General features: G+C 37.8%; 1 protein-coding gene across 1 annotated transcript; it reads left to right on the forward strand.

Moving 5' to 3' along the window:
• Positions 1-5232: 5232 nt before the first annotated feature.
• On the forward strand, positions 5233-15487 carry bhmt (betaine-homocysteine methyltransferase). Its single transcript, XM_038292493.1, has 8 exons — positions 5233-5392; positions 5527-5659; positions 5751-5863; positions 7558-7749; positions 9968-10115; positions 14423-14605; positions 14696-14924; positions 15004-15487. Exons 1-8 carry the CDS (start codon positions 5288-5290, stop codon positions 15182-15184), a joined length of 1284 nt encoding a protein of 427 aa, XP_038148421.1. The 5' UTR covers positions 5233-5287; the 3' UTR covers positions 15185-15487.
• The last annotated feature ends 1853 nt before the right edge of the window (positions 15488-17340 follow it).

Here is a 17340-nt window from a genome sequence, read left to right on the forward strand (position 1 = left end):
TGGGCCCAAATGCAGAGGCAGTGAGGCAGAGGTGAGTTTCTTGTGGATTTAATGAAGAGTTAACAAACAACTGAGGCAGGAATCCAAAGATCGAAAAATCAAACAAGAAAACAAAGTCAAACAAACCAGAACCAAGGAGACATCTGGGGGAAAACAATCACGAGGAGGAAGACTCAGAGAGAGGAAGTTGGAGGATATTAGACAAGGAACCAGCACTGAAGAACTGCGCAGAGAGAGTAGTTATGGGAGACTGAAAAAAAGAGAGGGCTAACGAGGAGATTGGGAGCAGGTGTGAACAAAGCAGACAGGAAAGGAGCTAGGGAAAAAGGAGAACACAAGAGGGCAGCAGAGGGCAACAAATAAAAACCTGGAAACTGAAAATAACCAGAAAACACAACAAAATAAGAATTAAACCACTAAAACTAGAAAACATGGAACAAAGTAAAACAGGATACAAAAAAGACAACATAACACAACCAAGACAATGACACTGTCCAGTTTTCCCAAACCCATAATTGCTCTGTTGTTCATAGTCTGAGAGAAATATAAATAACAAGCATAATTCGCTTGATCAATCAGTGATTATTACCTTCCATTTGTCCATTTGTCGGCTTAAACAAAAATCTATTTTTTCACCTTTGGCTCCATTTATAGCAAACAGCAAACATTTTTTAAATCTTCATGTTGGGCTTTTAATATGTGTCAAAATTTTATGAAATGTCCCAAAACACACCAAACTTGGACAAAAGCTTTAATTTTCAATTCTTTTAAATTTAGGTCGATGACATGAGCTCTTTTGCATTCTGCACCTTCTTTTAATCATAATTGCGACCACAACAATCTAGGACTTGCCAAACAACGATTAAAATATTCTGCTTTGTTAGTCTTTAGTTTTTTGGAACATGAATTCTAATATATTCGGGAAAATGTGCATCCTCACAGCTACTCTGACGCATGTTAACGCTCATTTTGGGGAAAGTAGTAACATATATGATGAGGTGGGGAAAGGATGCTTATTGCATTATGATTGCTCTCAAGCTTTCAGTTTTAGTTAATTCCAAACTTTAATCCTGATTGACTTCGTCAACTCATCTTTAATAGCTACAGCTACGTTAGTGTCCTAACTTGGCATGCAAACAAAAATTCGAATTCTATAGTAAAAGTTTATTTAATAAAAATCTGGTCCATGCGATTAACTTACATCCATTTAAAGTAATTTCTTTCCATCTTTTAGTGTTGCTGTTGTCCACTGGAGGGCGATGTTCATTTTTAAGTGGAAGCTCACTGGTATTTGCCAGAGAAGTAATTCCAGAGCGGAGGCATGCTGGAGTAAAAGCATTAACCAGTTGGCAGTATGATCTGGGATTAGTTACACTGTTTAATTGTGAGAAGAATGCAGAATTAACTTTTTGAGGATCTGTTTGTAAATCTAAACACTTGATAAACTGCAATTATCACCTAAATAGCATCCATTTAACTGCACTGCATGGCAGAGCAGCATCAACTTCTGTGGTCTTGCAATTAGCAGGGTTCATGGGAAATGTCAGGTTGTGTGGAGGTTTCTGGAGGACCCAAATGCAGAGATGGAAGCTAAAGTGGTTTCTTGCAGATTTCATATTCAAAGGGTGGCAACTGAGGCAAAAATCCAAGCATAACAAAACACAGATATCAGGAGACGTCAGGGAAAACACACATGAGCTAAGAAACAATGAGAAACCAGCAAGAAGTAACTGAACAGGAAGTGTTTATATTTGAGACAAAAACTACAGGAGGGTTAATAAGCGGATGGGGAACAGGTGAGGGCAGAAGAATCTAGGAGGGAGCTAGGAGAAGGAGATGAAAAAGAGGGTAAACAAGAAATACATAAGAACTAAAATACAACCAAAAAACAACTAGAATAACACAAAATGGAAATAAAACCACTGAAAATTCAAAAAGAAAACTTAAACAGAACCAAAACCATGTGAGGGAAGACTTATGTATGTTCATGAACCTGCATTTTCACATTATTCTGAGAGCAACCAGACCAGAGCAATGCTAACAGCACAAATGCTGCAGCATGTCAGAGGCACATACTCTGTTTATAATAGTTTTAAATCTCTATACATTGGAAATCTTGTGTTTCACATGTTGTGTTTTTCTTTTTTATTCAGTAACCTAATAGATTCCTGTTTTTATATATTTTAAATTGGTTTATTAATGTGTAAGAAAACACTTTTATTTATTCAGTCAGTATTAAATACAGACGGCACAACATAGCTGAAACATTTCTTCCCCACATTAAATCTCATAGGTATGCTCTTTATTCAGATTTTCCGGATTGTTTTTGTTTTTTGCCCTATTTGGAACTGCATCTTACATAATCTGCAGGTCTGAGATATTGCAGCTAACTCTAAGCACAACAGTGCCTGCAGCCTTGAATGGTATTGTTAATATGAACAGTCCATATATAACATTGTGTTGCCATTTATAATACTTCATTTTATTAGTAAACCTAATCTGTGGCTTCCGTATATATCTTACTATATTGTAATATCCTACTCATCAACACACCCTTCTGCCTTGAACTGCAGGGTTTTTATTTTTGCTCTCTTCTCAGTGGTTGCCATTGTTAAATATAAAATGCCAGTGGTCAGCTGGCTCATTTATGTGCACAACAACATTCATTTGGTCCTTTGCATAGACAATTTGTGGTTAAATTAGGGAAGGGTGCAGTATAAGGCAAAGCAGCTGTGATTTATAAAGGCAAATTGTGTGTTGGTGAACTTTCACATGGTGGTCTTATAAATGTATTTTACTTTTTGTATACATAAGTTTTTCATATGATCTTAACTGGTTTGAAGCCCAGATTTTGATAACTTCTAAACTTTTTGTTTACCATTTTTTTCAGTAATTCAGAGCTGGGCTTTCAGGTGTGATTTGTTTCAAATAATGCCAATGGTGCTTTAAATATTTTTGTGTGACCTCCTTGATGGGTTGATTATGCACTCTGAGTATTTTTAATAAGTAGATGGTTCACCTGTCAAGATCCTGAGATATTTGAATATGGTTCTCAATTCATATTCATGTTTTTTTTCTACCTTGTACCATGTTCTATAGTTCTTGTTGTAATAATTTTTTCTGTCGTTTAGGGCTTGCCATACATTCATGCTTATGACCCTCGGGTTTTTACTAGCATACATCATCTGTTTTTTATCTCCCATTAATGCTTCTTAGTTTAGTTATTAGGATCTGGTTCTTATGTTTATTTTTGATTATGCTATTTATGTATGTGTTAGCTTTCTGTCCTGCGTTCATTTTTGGTTCTGCTTCCTCTAATTGCCCCCCAGTCACAATTTAAACTCTCAGTTGTTGCCCGTTTTTCACCCATTTGTCTTGCCTTTCCTCTCAGTGTTCCAGGATTTAAGCTGTTGGTTTATATGGATCATCACTGCGATCGTCTGTTTGTTTGTTACTTTTTTTGGTACTCTTTATAAATGTTTTTGTAAGTCAATATTATTCTCAATAAAAGCCTTAGGTTAATCATGTCACTCCTGAGGATTGGTTTGTGCCTTGGTCCAGATTCAGAACAACACTGTATTAATAGTATCACAGTTCCAGGATTCCTACCTCTATGATTAATGGCTTTTATTGTAGTTTGGAGACTTAACATCATAAAAGATTCTCTACAATAATGCAAAAAAATTTAAATACATTTTTTACACCTGTTTTAGGGGCGTGATGAGTTGGCCCTTACATCGTTAGCAAAAATGAGCAGAGCTGGCACTAATACTTCCATTCTAGAGCTTCTTTTGCATTTTTCAATGTCGAAAAATCAGATCAAGATTTTATATCAAAATGTTCTGAGCCTTGGTGGTTTTCCATATAGGCATTATGGCTCAGTGGCCAGGGCCGCATAGCATTGGTGTGGCTGGAAACTTGCTGAAATTCTGTCAGCAGCCAAAGCAAGTAAACAGTTTCTATTCTGGATATCCTGTTAATAAATAGTGTTGGCACCATTTCTTGTGTACACTGTAATCCCTGTAGTAAAATTTGTATATACAATAAAGCTATTTTAAATGGACATGATCATGAAAAATAGCTTTTTAACTATGCTATTATATTCATGCCAAAAATTGTACTTTGCTTGGTTCATGCCTTTCTGTGTAAACCCCATTAGTTCTGCACTCTGAGCAGCATCACCTCCTTGTCCTGGATAAAAATGTGCATGTCCCCTCCAGGAAGAACCTACCTGGATGCTTGCCAAGTAAACATTTCCTTTAAACAGTGCTGTTTAGTAGAGAGCAATCATTTCTACTCAAATTTGAGACAAAGTAGGTATTCTAGCAGCCAATCTGCACGGTGACAGCAACTATAGACATGTCTTTCTTATTTTAGCTAGCTTCTAGGTCATGAAAATGTGTTTGTTTTCTTTTTTTGGCTGCAAATGGTTTTGAATCTTGTTCTGCCTTCCTAAAGATGAGTCTGAGATAAGGAGAAGCAGGTCACAGTGAGGGCAAGTGTGTCATTTTTGATTATTGTTAAGTTCAAGTAAAATCCACTCTTATGTCAACAGTGGTTATGATTTCTTTGTTATTTTTATTTCATTTTGAAACATCAAGGAAGAGGGCGTTCTGCAGATGAAAAGGCTGGAATCTAAATTTCTTTAATGTCCATTGATACATTTCCCCTTCTTTTCTCTTAAATAAAATAAGGTTGCATGTGCAAGTATGTGTATTTTTCCTTCAAATGTTTTTACTTGTTTTCTGCTAAACTACAAGGAATACTTGTCCAGTGTCCATCCACATGTCCTCATTACCATTTCCCTTTTAAAGACATAAATGAAGAGCAACAGTAAAAAACGGGTAACTCAGTTTGCTGCAGGTTTTCCTAGTGGTGAAACATGGCTTTACTCGCTGGGTAAAATAAGGCCAAAGCCATGCAGCATGAGCTAAACTAAGGAAAAGCTCCAGGGTTTGTCTTCTTCACAGTGCTTTGCTTTTCTGACATGTGGGTTTCCTAAATATCATTCATGCATGGGTGCAGAAATACTAAATCAAATAAGGAAGGAAGCCAGGCATTCCTTTCTCTGCCACATCTTCCGCAAGATTATAGATGTTTTATCCACAGACAGAATGAGAGTTGTTTTTTTTCCTCTTTTCTCTCCTCAAACAAAGGGGGTGCCTTGCACATACTTGCAGCTAAAAGCAGGGGAGGGTGTTTGAAAGCTGAGCTGTGTTGAGGTAGGGGGGTTGGCAGGCGGTTCTTGTAGTGACATCCGGGGCTGCGCTCCCATCTTGGGCTATAAATGCAGCATGATCGCCTTCAAGAATCCTTTTCCCCAGACCCAGAGGAGCGCAATCACCAAAAACAGGCGTGCGCAAAGAACATGGCACCATCCGGAGAAAAGAAAGTAAGGGCCCAAGATGAATGTGCAAACTTTAGTTTTAAGTGTTTGAAATATTTTTCTTGTAAACTTTTGTAGCATGCATGAAAAATAACCTTATATTTTTAGTTCTTATTGCGAGTTTCTTGATGCGCACGCAGGGCATTTTGGAGCGCCTGGATGCAGGAGAGGTGGTTGTCGGAGACGGAGGGTTTGTATTCGCCCTGGAGAAGAGGGGTTATGTGAAAGCTGGACCCTGGACCCCCGAAGCTTCCGTTGAATACCCTGAAGCGGGTATAGATCAGTGGCTCCACATTTCTCCATGTATCTTTCCATTTTTGAATGTAGTTGAGTTCATGCGCTCACAGAAAGCGTGTCGTTCCAGTGCGGCAGCTGCACAGGGAGTTCCTGAGGGCTGGATCCAATGTCATGCAGACCTTCACTTTCTATGCCAGCGATGACAAGCTGGAGAACAGGGGGAACACTCAGCGCTTCACTGTGAGTTACTTTCACATGTGTTTTCCAAAAGTATTCACACCTCCTAAACTTGTGCAACTGCAGGTCTGTAGGAGCATTTGTGCTTTTAGAGAGACATCTGTGGAGTTTATTCCTTGCAAAACAGCTTAGTCAGACTCAATGGAGAAGACAGTTTAGTCTTTATTCTACTAAATATATTGTGGATTTAGTTCTTAACTTTGACAGTAGTTCTGACATATGAGTATGCATTGGGGTCTCCAACCCTAGTCCTGGTTTTAGATGCCTCCCTGCACAGCTGAATGAAATGAATGGCTCATTGAAAGGCCATTTTCCAAACTGCGTGGCATGTCAAAGAGGTAATTGGGTGATTTGATTCAGCTGACTTAGAACAGGGTTGCACCTAAAGGCTGCAGGAGACTACAGCTTTAGGACCAAAAGTTGGTGACGCCTAAACACCATTGCAATCTGATCTAAATGTTTAGGAGATAAACCACCATCTACTCTTTACTTCTTCTGGACTTTCCCTATATGTTGTCCTGTGCTTAAGAAAAGTCCTCCTATAGCATGATGTTTGCACCATCTATCACAAACAGAATGGTATTTTATAAATTGATGTGCAGTGTTGGGTGACCCACTTCATGTTTAGTTTTGGTAGGATTCTCATGTCTTTGTAGGTTTCCATTTGTGCCACTTTTTCAATTTCAGAAGATGGATTTAACTGTCTGCTATCGCTGCATGTGTCTCAGGTTATATTACACACAGGTTGAGTCAGTTAGAGATGATCAAAATACGTTAATTTCCACCTCAGAGGTAGGGGTTAAACAGAACAAGCTGGTTTTCATGTAAATATATGAAAACCAGTGAACATGTACTAATAAAATTTTTATTAATTCAAACCTGCTTAGAGGAATTTTAAAATCAAACAGTTTATTTGCAGAGTTACACTTTTGAAATGTATAAAATTGCATTTAAAAAGAACATGACAGTGATGATGGTGTCTAGATATTCTAAACGTTGATTTCAGAAGTTTTATTTTATCAGTGTACGTTGAATGCTGTCATGTTTGTACAAGGCATAAACATCTTAATAGACGAGTTCAATCTATGTGGCTTTTGAAATGACTCTATTTTATATCTGATAGTAACTGATACCTGGGATGATTGCATCGGTTGAAATCCGATTCCGATCCAACTAGTGAATGGATGAAACGGATACCTACTTTAGCCTTGATGTAAACATTGTTAAAAATAAGATAACAAACTAACACTGATATAAATTTATTTTATAATATTTATGAGGTGAAAAAAGAAATAACAGTTCAATGTAAACTGAACTTGATCTCTGATATTAGATATCAAATGGCTGATATCCGATCCAGGTATCGGATCGGTGCATCTCTTCTGTTATTCTTGCAGAATTTCCCAATATTTTATAACTCCAGCGTATTTATGTCTGATTAGTAAACTGTATAGATGCTGCAAAGAATCCCATTTGTTTATTATATTATCTGCTGCAGCTATTGCCTTTTCAGTTATTTTGTTCAGAAAATCAAAAAAAAAAATTATTAGATTATAATAAAATGCAAAATCAGCTAATGATCCTTCAATATTTATGCAAATTTTTACACTTAAAGCTGCTCTGTGGTCCCGGATTAAACGATAAAGGTTCCTTCTGCTCTGAGGGGTGTTTTTCATTTTTCTCCTCTTGCACTTCAGGGGCAACAAATAAACGAGGCAGCTTGTGATCTGGCCAGGGAGGTGGCCAACGAGGGGGACGCTCTGGTGGCGGGAGGAGTGTCACAGACGCCCTCATACCTCAGCTGTAAGAGCGAGGAGGATGTCAAGGCCATCTTTAAGAAGCAGATCGATGTCTTTGTCAAGAAAAACGTGGACTTCTTGATTGCAGAGGTATGTAAGAAACATCTGATATAAATAAAGACATGAAATGCTGAAATCAAAGTATTTTATGCTATAAAGTGGGACTTGAACGCTATACTAGACCACAAACCTAACTGTGCCTGATCTTCAAACACAAAGCAGGTCTCTAATCTTGACTATTTCATACTTTCTCTTCCAAACATGAGCAGCTGTCCTTCAGACCATGCCTCTGCTTTTTTCCTGGTCCTTTAAAGCAGCATTATTCTATTAATGAGTCCCTCTCACTAAGACCTCATACATAAACATTTCTGTATTATTTAGGCTTGGAGAACTGCCTTTGGAGCACATTTGTACTGCAAACAACTTTCTTCCAGTAGGCATGAGAAAATATCTGCTTGTCTAAAGATGACAAGAAACCACCTCAAGTCTTTTACTACTTCTGGGCGGAGAAATGTTTCTTTTACATAACAACTTCTACTTTTGTTTTTATTTATTTTTTCATTCTCTAATGTTTTACATGTCTAACATCCCAGTCTTGGATTAAATTTTTTTATTGTATTTTTTTTTTTTTTTGGGAAGTTTACTGGTGTTGATGTTTGTCGCCTAAGCTAAAACATCTTTTTGTGAAATTAAAGCAGCATATTCCAGGACTCCCTTCAACTGAAAGATAAAACCTAACAAAAGGTATAAACCAGAGGTCTTTAACCTGCAGCTCCTGAGCTAGAATGGCTCTTAATAAAGGTTTAAAAAAAGAACTGACTAATGCTTTCAATACAGTATATTCACAAATAAAACTTTTCCAATTTATTTTTCAGAACAGAATTTAAACAGCCAGAAATGGGTTTCTAGATCTTATAAGAATTTTCTGAATGAAACCTTTCTGTTGTATCCTTATTTAATTTGTTAAATTCTAAACTACAAAGTTATTAATGGAAGATTTCACCATTTGTTTTTTAACTAGATAAAAAAAATGTTTTGCATAATTAAATAAGTTATTAGGAATTTTCTACTTACACCTGTCTGTATAAATCAAGTTTTTTAAGAACAAAAAGTATCTGGTTGATGAGGAAAAGGTATTTAAAAATAGAATATGGTACATTTGCGGTCAAATGTTTAAAAACTAAAAATACAAATCAACTGTCATGTTGCGGTCATGTAGTATTTGCCGATTTAAGCAACTTTAATTTTTGCTGAGTTTGGGCTAAAATGTCTGTTTGGATTTGAGAGGTTGCAGACCCCTGGTCTCTAAACACAACATACATCTCTATAAGTTTCCATTTATTTACTGTGAATCTGTAAACTTGATCTGCAGTGTCTGATCTAAGAAGCTCAAAGAAGATGAATGTTTCACTGTTTTCTGTACTCATGAGCCCCTTCCATGAATAAGCACAATGTTTATTGTTCTACATAAAGGTACAGAGTTGCAGAGAATCTGAAGCAGTTTGACCTGCCCCATTCACTTTCAGCTAGATATAGTTAATACGATTTAATGCAAACTTTTTAGATTGCCTGCATTTCAGGTTTTTTTCTTGATGGATTTTTTTTTTTTTTGGCTTTCCCTTAAAGGTATAGTGGGTGGATCATCAAAATAAATGGTCCTCCTGATTTACAATCATTCTGGTGATATGTTTACGTAAGGCCGTCGTACGTACTCTTTCCCATTTTCACTTAAAGGTGGTGAGTCTGACATAGTGAAAAAATGGCAAATCTTCTTTTGGAAAGTAAGCTTTCATGAATGATGCAAACATCAACTTTTAAACAGAGCGTGCACATGGTGAAATGGGCTTCTGCATGCTCTGGCATGCGTTTAATAGGCATTCCCTCTCGAGAGCGGTACATGCTTAGTATGGTAGAGGATCCATAGTTCTGTGGGCCTCTTTGTCTGCAAAAAATGCTTTTTGGAAAACTTGTCAGTTTGCAACCTCGTAAATTCGTTAACATGCAGGGATATTTTGAATTAAAAAAATTATGTTGATTAGCTTTTCCTTTACAAATAAGTATTTAAATGCTCTAGTTTCCATCTTTACCAGGGGTGTCTCTAATTGGGTCTGCTGCAGCCTTAGGGAATAAAATCGGATGCCTGTAAGGCGTTTTATGAAAATCTAAAAGATCATTGATGAAAGCTGTCAATATGTATGGAAACGAATCCTTATGGATGCCATGAAATAATCTGACTGCTATGCAAAAAGCTTTAGAGCACCGTTAAATTAAAATAACCTCACTGTTACGACTCGTCTGTTTTGTTCAGTACTTTGAGCACGTCGAGGAGGCTGAGTGGGCGGTCCAGGTTCTGAAGAGCACCGGGAAGCCTGTTGCTGCATCTCTGTGCATGGGACCTGAGGGAGACCTGAATGGAGTCAGTCCTGGGGAATGCGCCGTCAGGCTGGTGAAAGCAGGTGGGGGCAATTTTTCAAACTTGTCACTGTGAGATGATGTAGTTTTAACCAGTGGTATGTCAACTTTAACACACATGTATCCCTAAACATAACCACGTTTGACTCAGCACTGAGATTTGAGGCAACTATCTTTGGAAACACATCAAATAGTAGCTCAACTTCCTTTTATCATGAGGTTTATCTAGGAAAACTTCATATTTCTGGGACAAAGAATGAGATATGTGTACAGAAGTAAAGGGGATTCAAATTAAAGCTGCCAAATCTTCTGTCTTTAATACACCCACACTTATACAACTGAAAACAAACTATTAAATATTGGGACAATAATTTTAATCGCTTCAGAAAACCTATTTAGTTGTAATCGCCAACTTAATGTGAGTTTTCTGAAAAAGTGAAAGTTCAGCTAACTTTCTTTTTATGTGCAATGCAGAAAAAACAACTTTTAAAGTTTTCTTTTAAGTTAGACTCAGTGTTGTTTAAAATGTCTCATTTTAAACAACAATGACAAAAAAGCTGACCCCTGAGGATTAAAATGGACAAAGAGCCCACATTTGGCAAACTTGAAAAAAAAAAATAAATAAATAAATAAATAAATAAAAAAAAATAAATAAATAAATATATATATATACACACACACACTGCCTCCTGCAGTTGGTCATGTATGTCAACATGAACACACTTTGTCATGCAAACCTTTTCTTTTCAGAATAAGATGCATGTAAAAATGCCTTAACTTCTTGTGTTGCACCAACCCCACAGACCCAGAGGGCACATTAGCTTAAACAGAATCCAATGAAAGTTTCACTTTCATTGTTTTATTTTTTTCTGTCTGCTACTAAAGAAACCTGTTCTGTCCGGTATAAGCCGTAGCCTGTTCCCAGAAATGATGTTTTTGAAATAAACACAATCTGTTATCGTCTAGCAGGGCCTTTTATGTAGAGTATGCAAGCTTTTTCTTAAATGCAGTTTTATCATTTGGAACATTTAGATAGAGGTGATGGATAATGTTCCCTTTAAGCACTCGTGTGTCTGAACACACACACCCACACACACACACACACACACACACACATACACAAGCCCCCTGACGTCATTGAGGACCTTTGTGAGCAATATGACACGTTCCCTCTGAAGCCGCAAACCATTATTAAATTTGCCATAAACCCGTGATCACAATGAAATGAAATGTGCTGAAGCTGTGATAAAAGTATGGCATGGTCCTATTTCCATCACATGCAGTCATTTTGATTGACTTGATTGATCTCGCTAACCTGACAACAGCCAGATGCATGTCTCACTCCGCCTAGCTCCGCTCACATACATCTGGGAACCCGCCATAGGAATTGCCTTTACTGAAGGCTGGGCCTTATCAAAACTCCTTGCATATGATTGGATAAGCCACTTGTCTGTCATCTTTATTGACGTGCTATTTCAACCACTCACACCGAAGCTAACCCGTGACGCTGTGAGGGGAGGAGCCATTTGGTAGATCAAGCTTTTGCCAAATCCGGTCGGGAGAAGGGCGAAAACATCGTTTCCACCAACAAAAGCCTTCAAAGCCGTTCTCTGATGTTCTTTTAATTAAACAATATCAGATAGATTGGACAACACAGAAGAAATAGCAGCATTAATGCTAACGCTTGCTTCCTCAATGCGAGCCCCATTGTTGTTGGAATCTCACGGTCGCTTCTCCACTCCAGGACACACCCACCCTGCGTCCTGATTGGACAGACCATAAATTCGGTTGGGGAAATCACTTTCAATGAGCGGGTTCCCAGATGTATGTGAGTGGAGCTGGGCGGAGCGAGACATGCATCTGGCTGTTGTCAGGTTATGATCTCGCAGTGGAGAAATTTACTTGTTTTTTTGGCTCCACTCGGTTTCGCACGTTCACTTGTAAGGGTAGTGTGTCCCAATAGCTTTAAGAGCTGGGGGGGGGTGCCCTTCAACCCTTAAAATGATCCCTTCAGACCGAGGGTGGCCCAAAGCTGACTTAGGATCAAGTGGCATCCCAGAACTCATTCAGCAAAAAGAAAAATGGTGTCCGGCTGTGGAAAAGAAATGTCCAAATATAAGTATATATTTAAAATTAACCACATATGTTTTTAATAAAACATACGTTGGGTTATTTGAGTTAGACATAAATACAATTAATTTCCGTAGTGTTGTGTTAAAAAATGAATATTGCAAAATCCCTATTTTTGGTAGTACAAAAATCTTTAGAAACATAAAGTTTATGCATGACGGCTTTTAATAAAATCACGTTATCACTTTCTGTCCTAACGTGTGGAATAGCCACGGTCGCTATAGAAGCATAGACGGTATAATGTTATGCATAATTGTCATTGCGCTTATTTACTGCAGTGTGCACATGGTGATGGTCATAAGGCATAATTTTTCAGGTTTATGAGTAACATACCTTTGTTTTTCCTGTGCAAATCCATATAGAAAAAAAAAAAACGTAATCTTAAAGGTGTCAAAAATTGAAGACAATATTCAAAAACATATGTTTGATGCATGCTCTTACAGCACAACATGTCAGGTTTGTGCATGCAGTCACTATCGCATAATTACCGAGAACAAAATTTGCTTTTTTGAAGTTTATTCCAAAAAATGTCAGTCTCCCATAGTTTATTGGACCCTGCCCTCCATCCAACAAGAATTCAAGAACGCAGCCTTTTGTCTTAATAAATGAGTCCACATACCTTAAACGGATTAAAAGGGGCAAAATAGGTGGAGCTGTCTTCGGTTTTGCGCATGTCTTCTGTCCACAGGGAGAAAGGTCAATGGTGCAATAAAAAGTTCTACTTGATTCACTTTGTATTAGTCTTTTTCCTGGTTCACAAAGGTAGGCAGCAGCTTGACAAAGCCATGATGGCAATTATTTTACATCAAATTAGTATGAAGTTCTTCATATACACACATGTATGTATCGGTATCATCCAATACTGCACAGGCAGATATCGTTATGGGCCAAAAAGTGGCATTGGCAAGGCACTAGTACATAGTTTAGACTTATTGTCAGAAGCGCTGGACAACATAAATCTTCAATAGTAGGTGTTTTCTGCCATCTGCTGGTGATTTGAACACATTACAGCAGAAAGATACTTTGCTTTTTTTATTTGCATTTTAAAAAAAGGGTGTCAACATCAAATTAAGCAATGAAACCCCCACTATACTGCCAGGAAGGTCACTGAGCACGTCACTTGCTGGGGGGGGGAATATAATGGCCACTCCTAACCCCTATTTGATGACAATGGGAAAGAAGGAAAACATTTAATTAAAGCATCTATTGAAGCTGCAGTTGGTATTTGCTTTCCTAAGTCTTTCCTAATTTTTAATCCTTTGTGCTAACAGTCATGTGAGGAAATTGGCACATGATCAGGTGATTTTTCTAAATGGCTTTCATACATGCAAAACATTACAGCTAAAGAGGTGTAAGTAAAAACATTTTAAAACATTAAGTTTCTCCTATAAGAGCTTAACTGGTACTCCCCTCTTTAAATGGCTAAAATTTACAGGTGTATTGCATCAGATGCACATGATATCATGATGAAGGTTGTTTGCCCAGTTTAAATCCCAGACCTCTAATTTGATGCACTGTTTATTGTTGAAGTGAAAAAAGAACTGATTCAAAAAAGTGTTCTAGCTTTTCACATAAATATGGTACAAGTGTTTTCCAAGAACACGATGCAAGATAGTTTTTATTAGTCCTACTAGGACCTGAAACGGGAGGAAAAACGTATAAAGGCCAAACTATAGCTTTTCCAGAAGAATTGTAGCCCAATAATCTTGAATAATCTGCAGATTGATGAAAAACTTCCTTATTTAGAAATAAGAACTGAGGAAATGTAAACCAAAAATGGCATTCCATTAAAATAGAAGCCTCTTACCTGACTGTGAAACATGGAGGTGGCAGTGTCATGGTTTGGAAAAGCTTTGCTTAGCAGCTCCTTTTTATATAATCCAACAGTTTTATTGTTTATCAGAGGGTGCCTAAGAAAAAATGGGAGATCATCTGATTTAAAAGGGAAAAAACAATGAAACTGGAGGCTGATGCATAACACTAATCCAAAGCACAAATTAATTGAAGAGAGGCAGGTAAATATTTAAGGGTCCACCATAGAGAGCCAGAAAACGGGAAGTTCTGTGTCCTCTAGGGTGGACCAGTCCTACCCAACCAGCCAATTAAACCATTTTGTTATCTCTTTATTAGTGGTTAACTGGGGCCTCCTCTTTGAATACATTCATGAAGCCACCCTAGAAATATATGACTTTGCACATAGGTAACAGCTTTTGCTTTGCAGGGGCACAGATCGTTGGCATCAACTGCCACTTTGACCCAGAGACCTGCGTGAAGACTGTGAAGCTGATGAAGGAGGGAGTGGAGAAGGCCGGTCTGAAAGCCCACTATATGTGCCAGCCGCTGGCTTTCCACACCCCTGACTGCAACAGGCAGGGGTTCATCGACCTTCCCGAGTTCCCATTTGGTGAGCGCTTCAACTTCAGCATTTTATTCCTCAAACCGAAATACTGACAAGAAATGTAAGCTGAGGTTTGATGCATTTGTTTCTGGGCAGCTTTGGAGCCCAGGATCCTGACCAGGTGGGAGATGCAGAAATACGCCCGGGAGGCGTACGAAGCCGGCATCCGTTTTATTGGCGGCTGCTGTGGATTCGAGCCTTATCACATCCGCGCTGTGGCTGAGGAGCTGGGACCCGAGCGGGGTTTCCTGCCTGCTGGCTCAGAGAAGCACGGCGAATGGGGCAGTGCTTTGGCTTTCCATACGAAGCCATGGGTCAGAGCCAGGTAGATATTTCTCTGAGGTTTTATTCTCCTTCGTTTTCTGCAACAATAATAAACTAATCTAAACCGCTTCTCTGAAAAGGGCCCGTCGGGATTACTGGGAGAACCTGAAGCCTGCCTCTGGACGTCCATTCTGTCCATCCATGTCCAAACCCAGTGCCTGGGGCATCACCAAAGGACACGCCGACCTCGTCCAACATAAAGAGGCCACTTCCAAGGAGGAGCTGAAGGCTCTCTTTGACAAAGCCACTGGAAAACCCTAAACCCAACTACAGCCTGTCACCCCATAGATATAGCATTAATATCAGGAAAAAAACAAGAGTGACATTCCCTCAAGTTTACAAACCCTAAAGGTTTAGACGTTTCTAGTTTTACTTTGTGCGAAGAAAACCATAAAAATGAAATTCTAAAGATTTTTTAAGGTTCAGCAAAGTGTGGATGTTTGAGTCTGTTAAGAAACTATTTCAAATTACTGTACTAAGAGCTGCAAACTTGTGCCATAACACTCCAAATATGCCTGATGTGTGAAACTAAATGAACAAATTAAAGCTACATGTGAACCAAGATCTGCATGTGAACGTTTTTGTGCAAATGTGTTGCTCCTATACCATTTTTAAAGCAAGATGTGCTATTTAACTTCATCTGATTTTCCATCTGTGGAAAACAAAACATTTAAATTTAGTAATTAATGTGGGTTAAATTCAGTTTGAGTTCAGTTTATTTATGTCGCCACTACACAAGACATGATCTGGAAGCTTTTAACAGGGACAGTTCAGTCAGATAATACGGTCAGAATGGTCAAATTTTCTATCTAAAGAAAGCCTGTTGATTGCATCCAGTTATTGACTTTGCAGCAAATGCTTTACCTGGATCAGCATGTGGTGACAGACATTCACTTTCAGTGCATCACTGACTCTGCAATCCCTCCTAACAAGCATGCATGTAGAGAGGAAAACTCCCTTTTTACAGGAAGAAACTACAGCAGGACCAGGTTTTGTGTGGACTGTGAGGTGGACTGTGGGCTCAAGGAGACAGAAGCAAGCATAGAAAAATGACTTAGATGCAGTGATCCATAAAAACACTCAATATGTTAGAAAAGGTAGCTGTTTCCTGGGTCCATAGGTGGTTCTGTTGGTGGGGGAAAAAATGATTCACAGATGAACTATTAGCAGGGTTTCATTTAAAAAGTGAATAAAGTGAACACAAAGTCACAGTAAAAGCTGAGCCCATTGCAATGTTTAATAGAAAAACGGGACTAACCACTGAAAAACAGGCCCAACTCTTTAATGAAAGTTGACTGTAGCAGCTCAGTTTATATCGCTAGAACAGATGGAGGTAAAATTATAAGAAAAAGCAGAGAGAACATAAAGTTAAGGGTTGAAATAACAAAAAATACAAAACCAGAGAATGGATGTAGCATAAAAACAGAATAGCCATCTATTAGAAAACTACGATACGCAGTGTCCAAATACTTGAAATCCCTTTAAAAATTTCTATTTATTTTCAATTCTCCAAAAAGTTTCGACAGATTAGATGCAAGCAACAGACACCCTGAATAAAAAAAATAAAATAGAATAGAATTCAACTTTATTGTCATTATACTGTCACACGTACAAAACAATGAAATGTAGTTTGCATCTATCCAGAACTACTATACAGGATATTCATGTTTATTTACATGTGTACAGAGATTGTTTGTATTGACTATAAATGTGTATATATATATATATATATATATATATATATATATATATATATATACACAAGAGTCAGAGAGAGAGAAACTGTAAGAGGCTATGAAATAAATATAAATAAATATGAAAACAATATATACAGATTATTCAAGAAAGTTAGGATATGGATTAGATAGATATATTAGTGGGATTATAATATAGGATAAATAATGACATAAATATATACAGATTATTAGTTAGGAAATGCATTACTCTCCATCATTAACAGAACTGTATCAACACTTTTCAATTTGCCCATTTTAACTGCAAAATAAAATTAATTGACAGAATTTAGTTTTGGGAGGGGGTGTCAAAAAAATTAAATATAAGCTCAGAGGCTAAAAAACTCAAATAGTGTGATAAAAACGGATGCAACTTGAACATTTTAAATGTTCGAATGTTTTAAGGTGTTTTGACCCTCTCTGCTTGCTATATGCGTCACCATGGCCTCCTGTACGTGATGTACGTAATTGCGTCATGGGTTTGCCCACGTGTAGATGTTTATACTCCTCGTGCACGTCGGCTGGAGGAGAAAGGAAGGTTTAAAGAGTCAATGTGCAGCTTGAAACAGATGGAATATCTCTGAAATTAAATCTTATGAAGTAAAGTGCGATTTATTGGGATCAGATGCTGTTTAATCTTAACCCTTTTTTTTTAATTAACCTCGAAAAAGTACGTTTAACATA

This window comes from Cyprinodon tularosa, unplaced genomic scaffold, assembly GCF_016077235.1.
Source record: "Cyprinodon tularosa strain WSP-4 unplaced genomic scaffold, ASM1607723v1 ctg313, whole genome shotgun sequence".
NCBI classification, from domain to species: domain Eukaryota; kingdom Metazoa; phylum Chordata; class Actinopteri; order Cyprinodontiformes; family Cyprinodontidae; genus Cyprinodon; species Cyprinodon tularosa.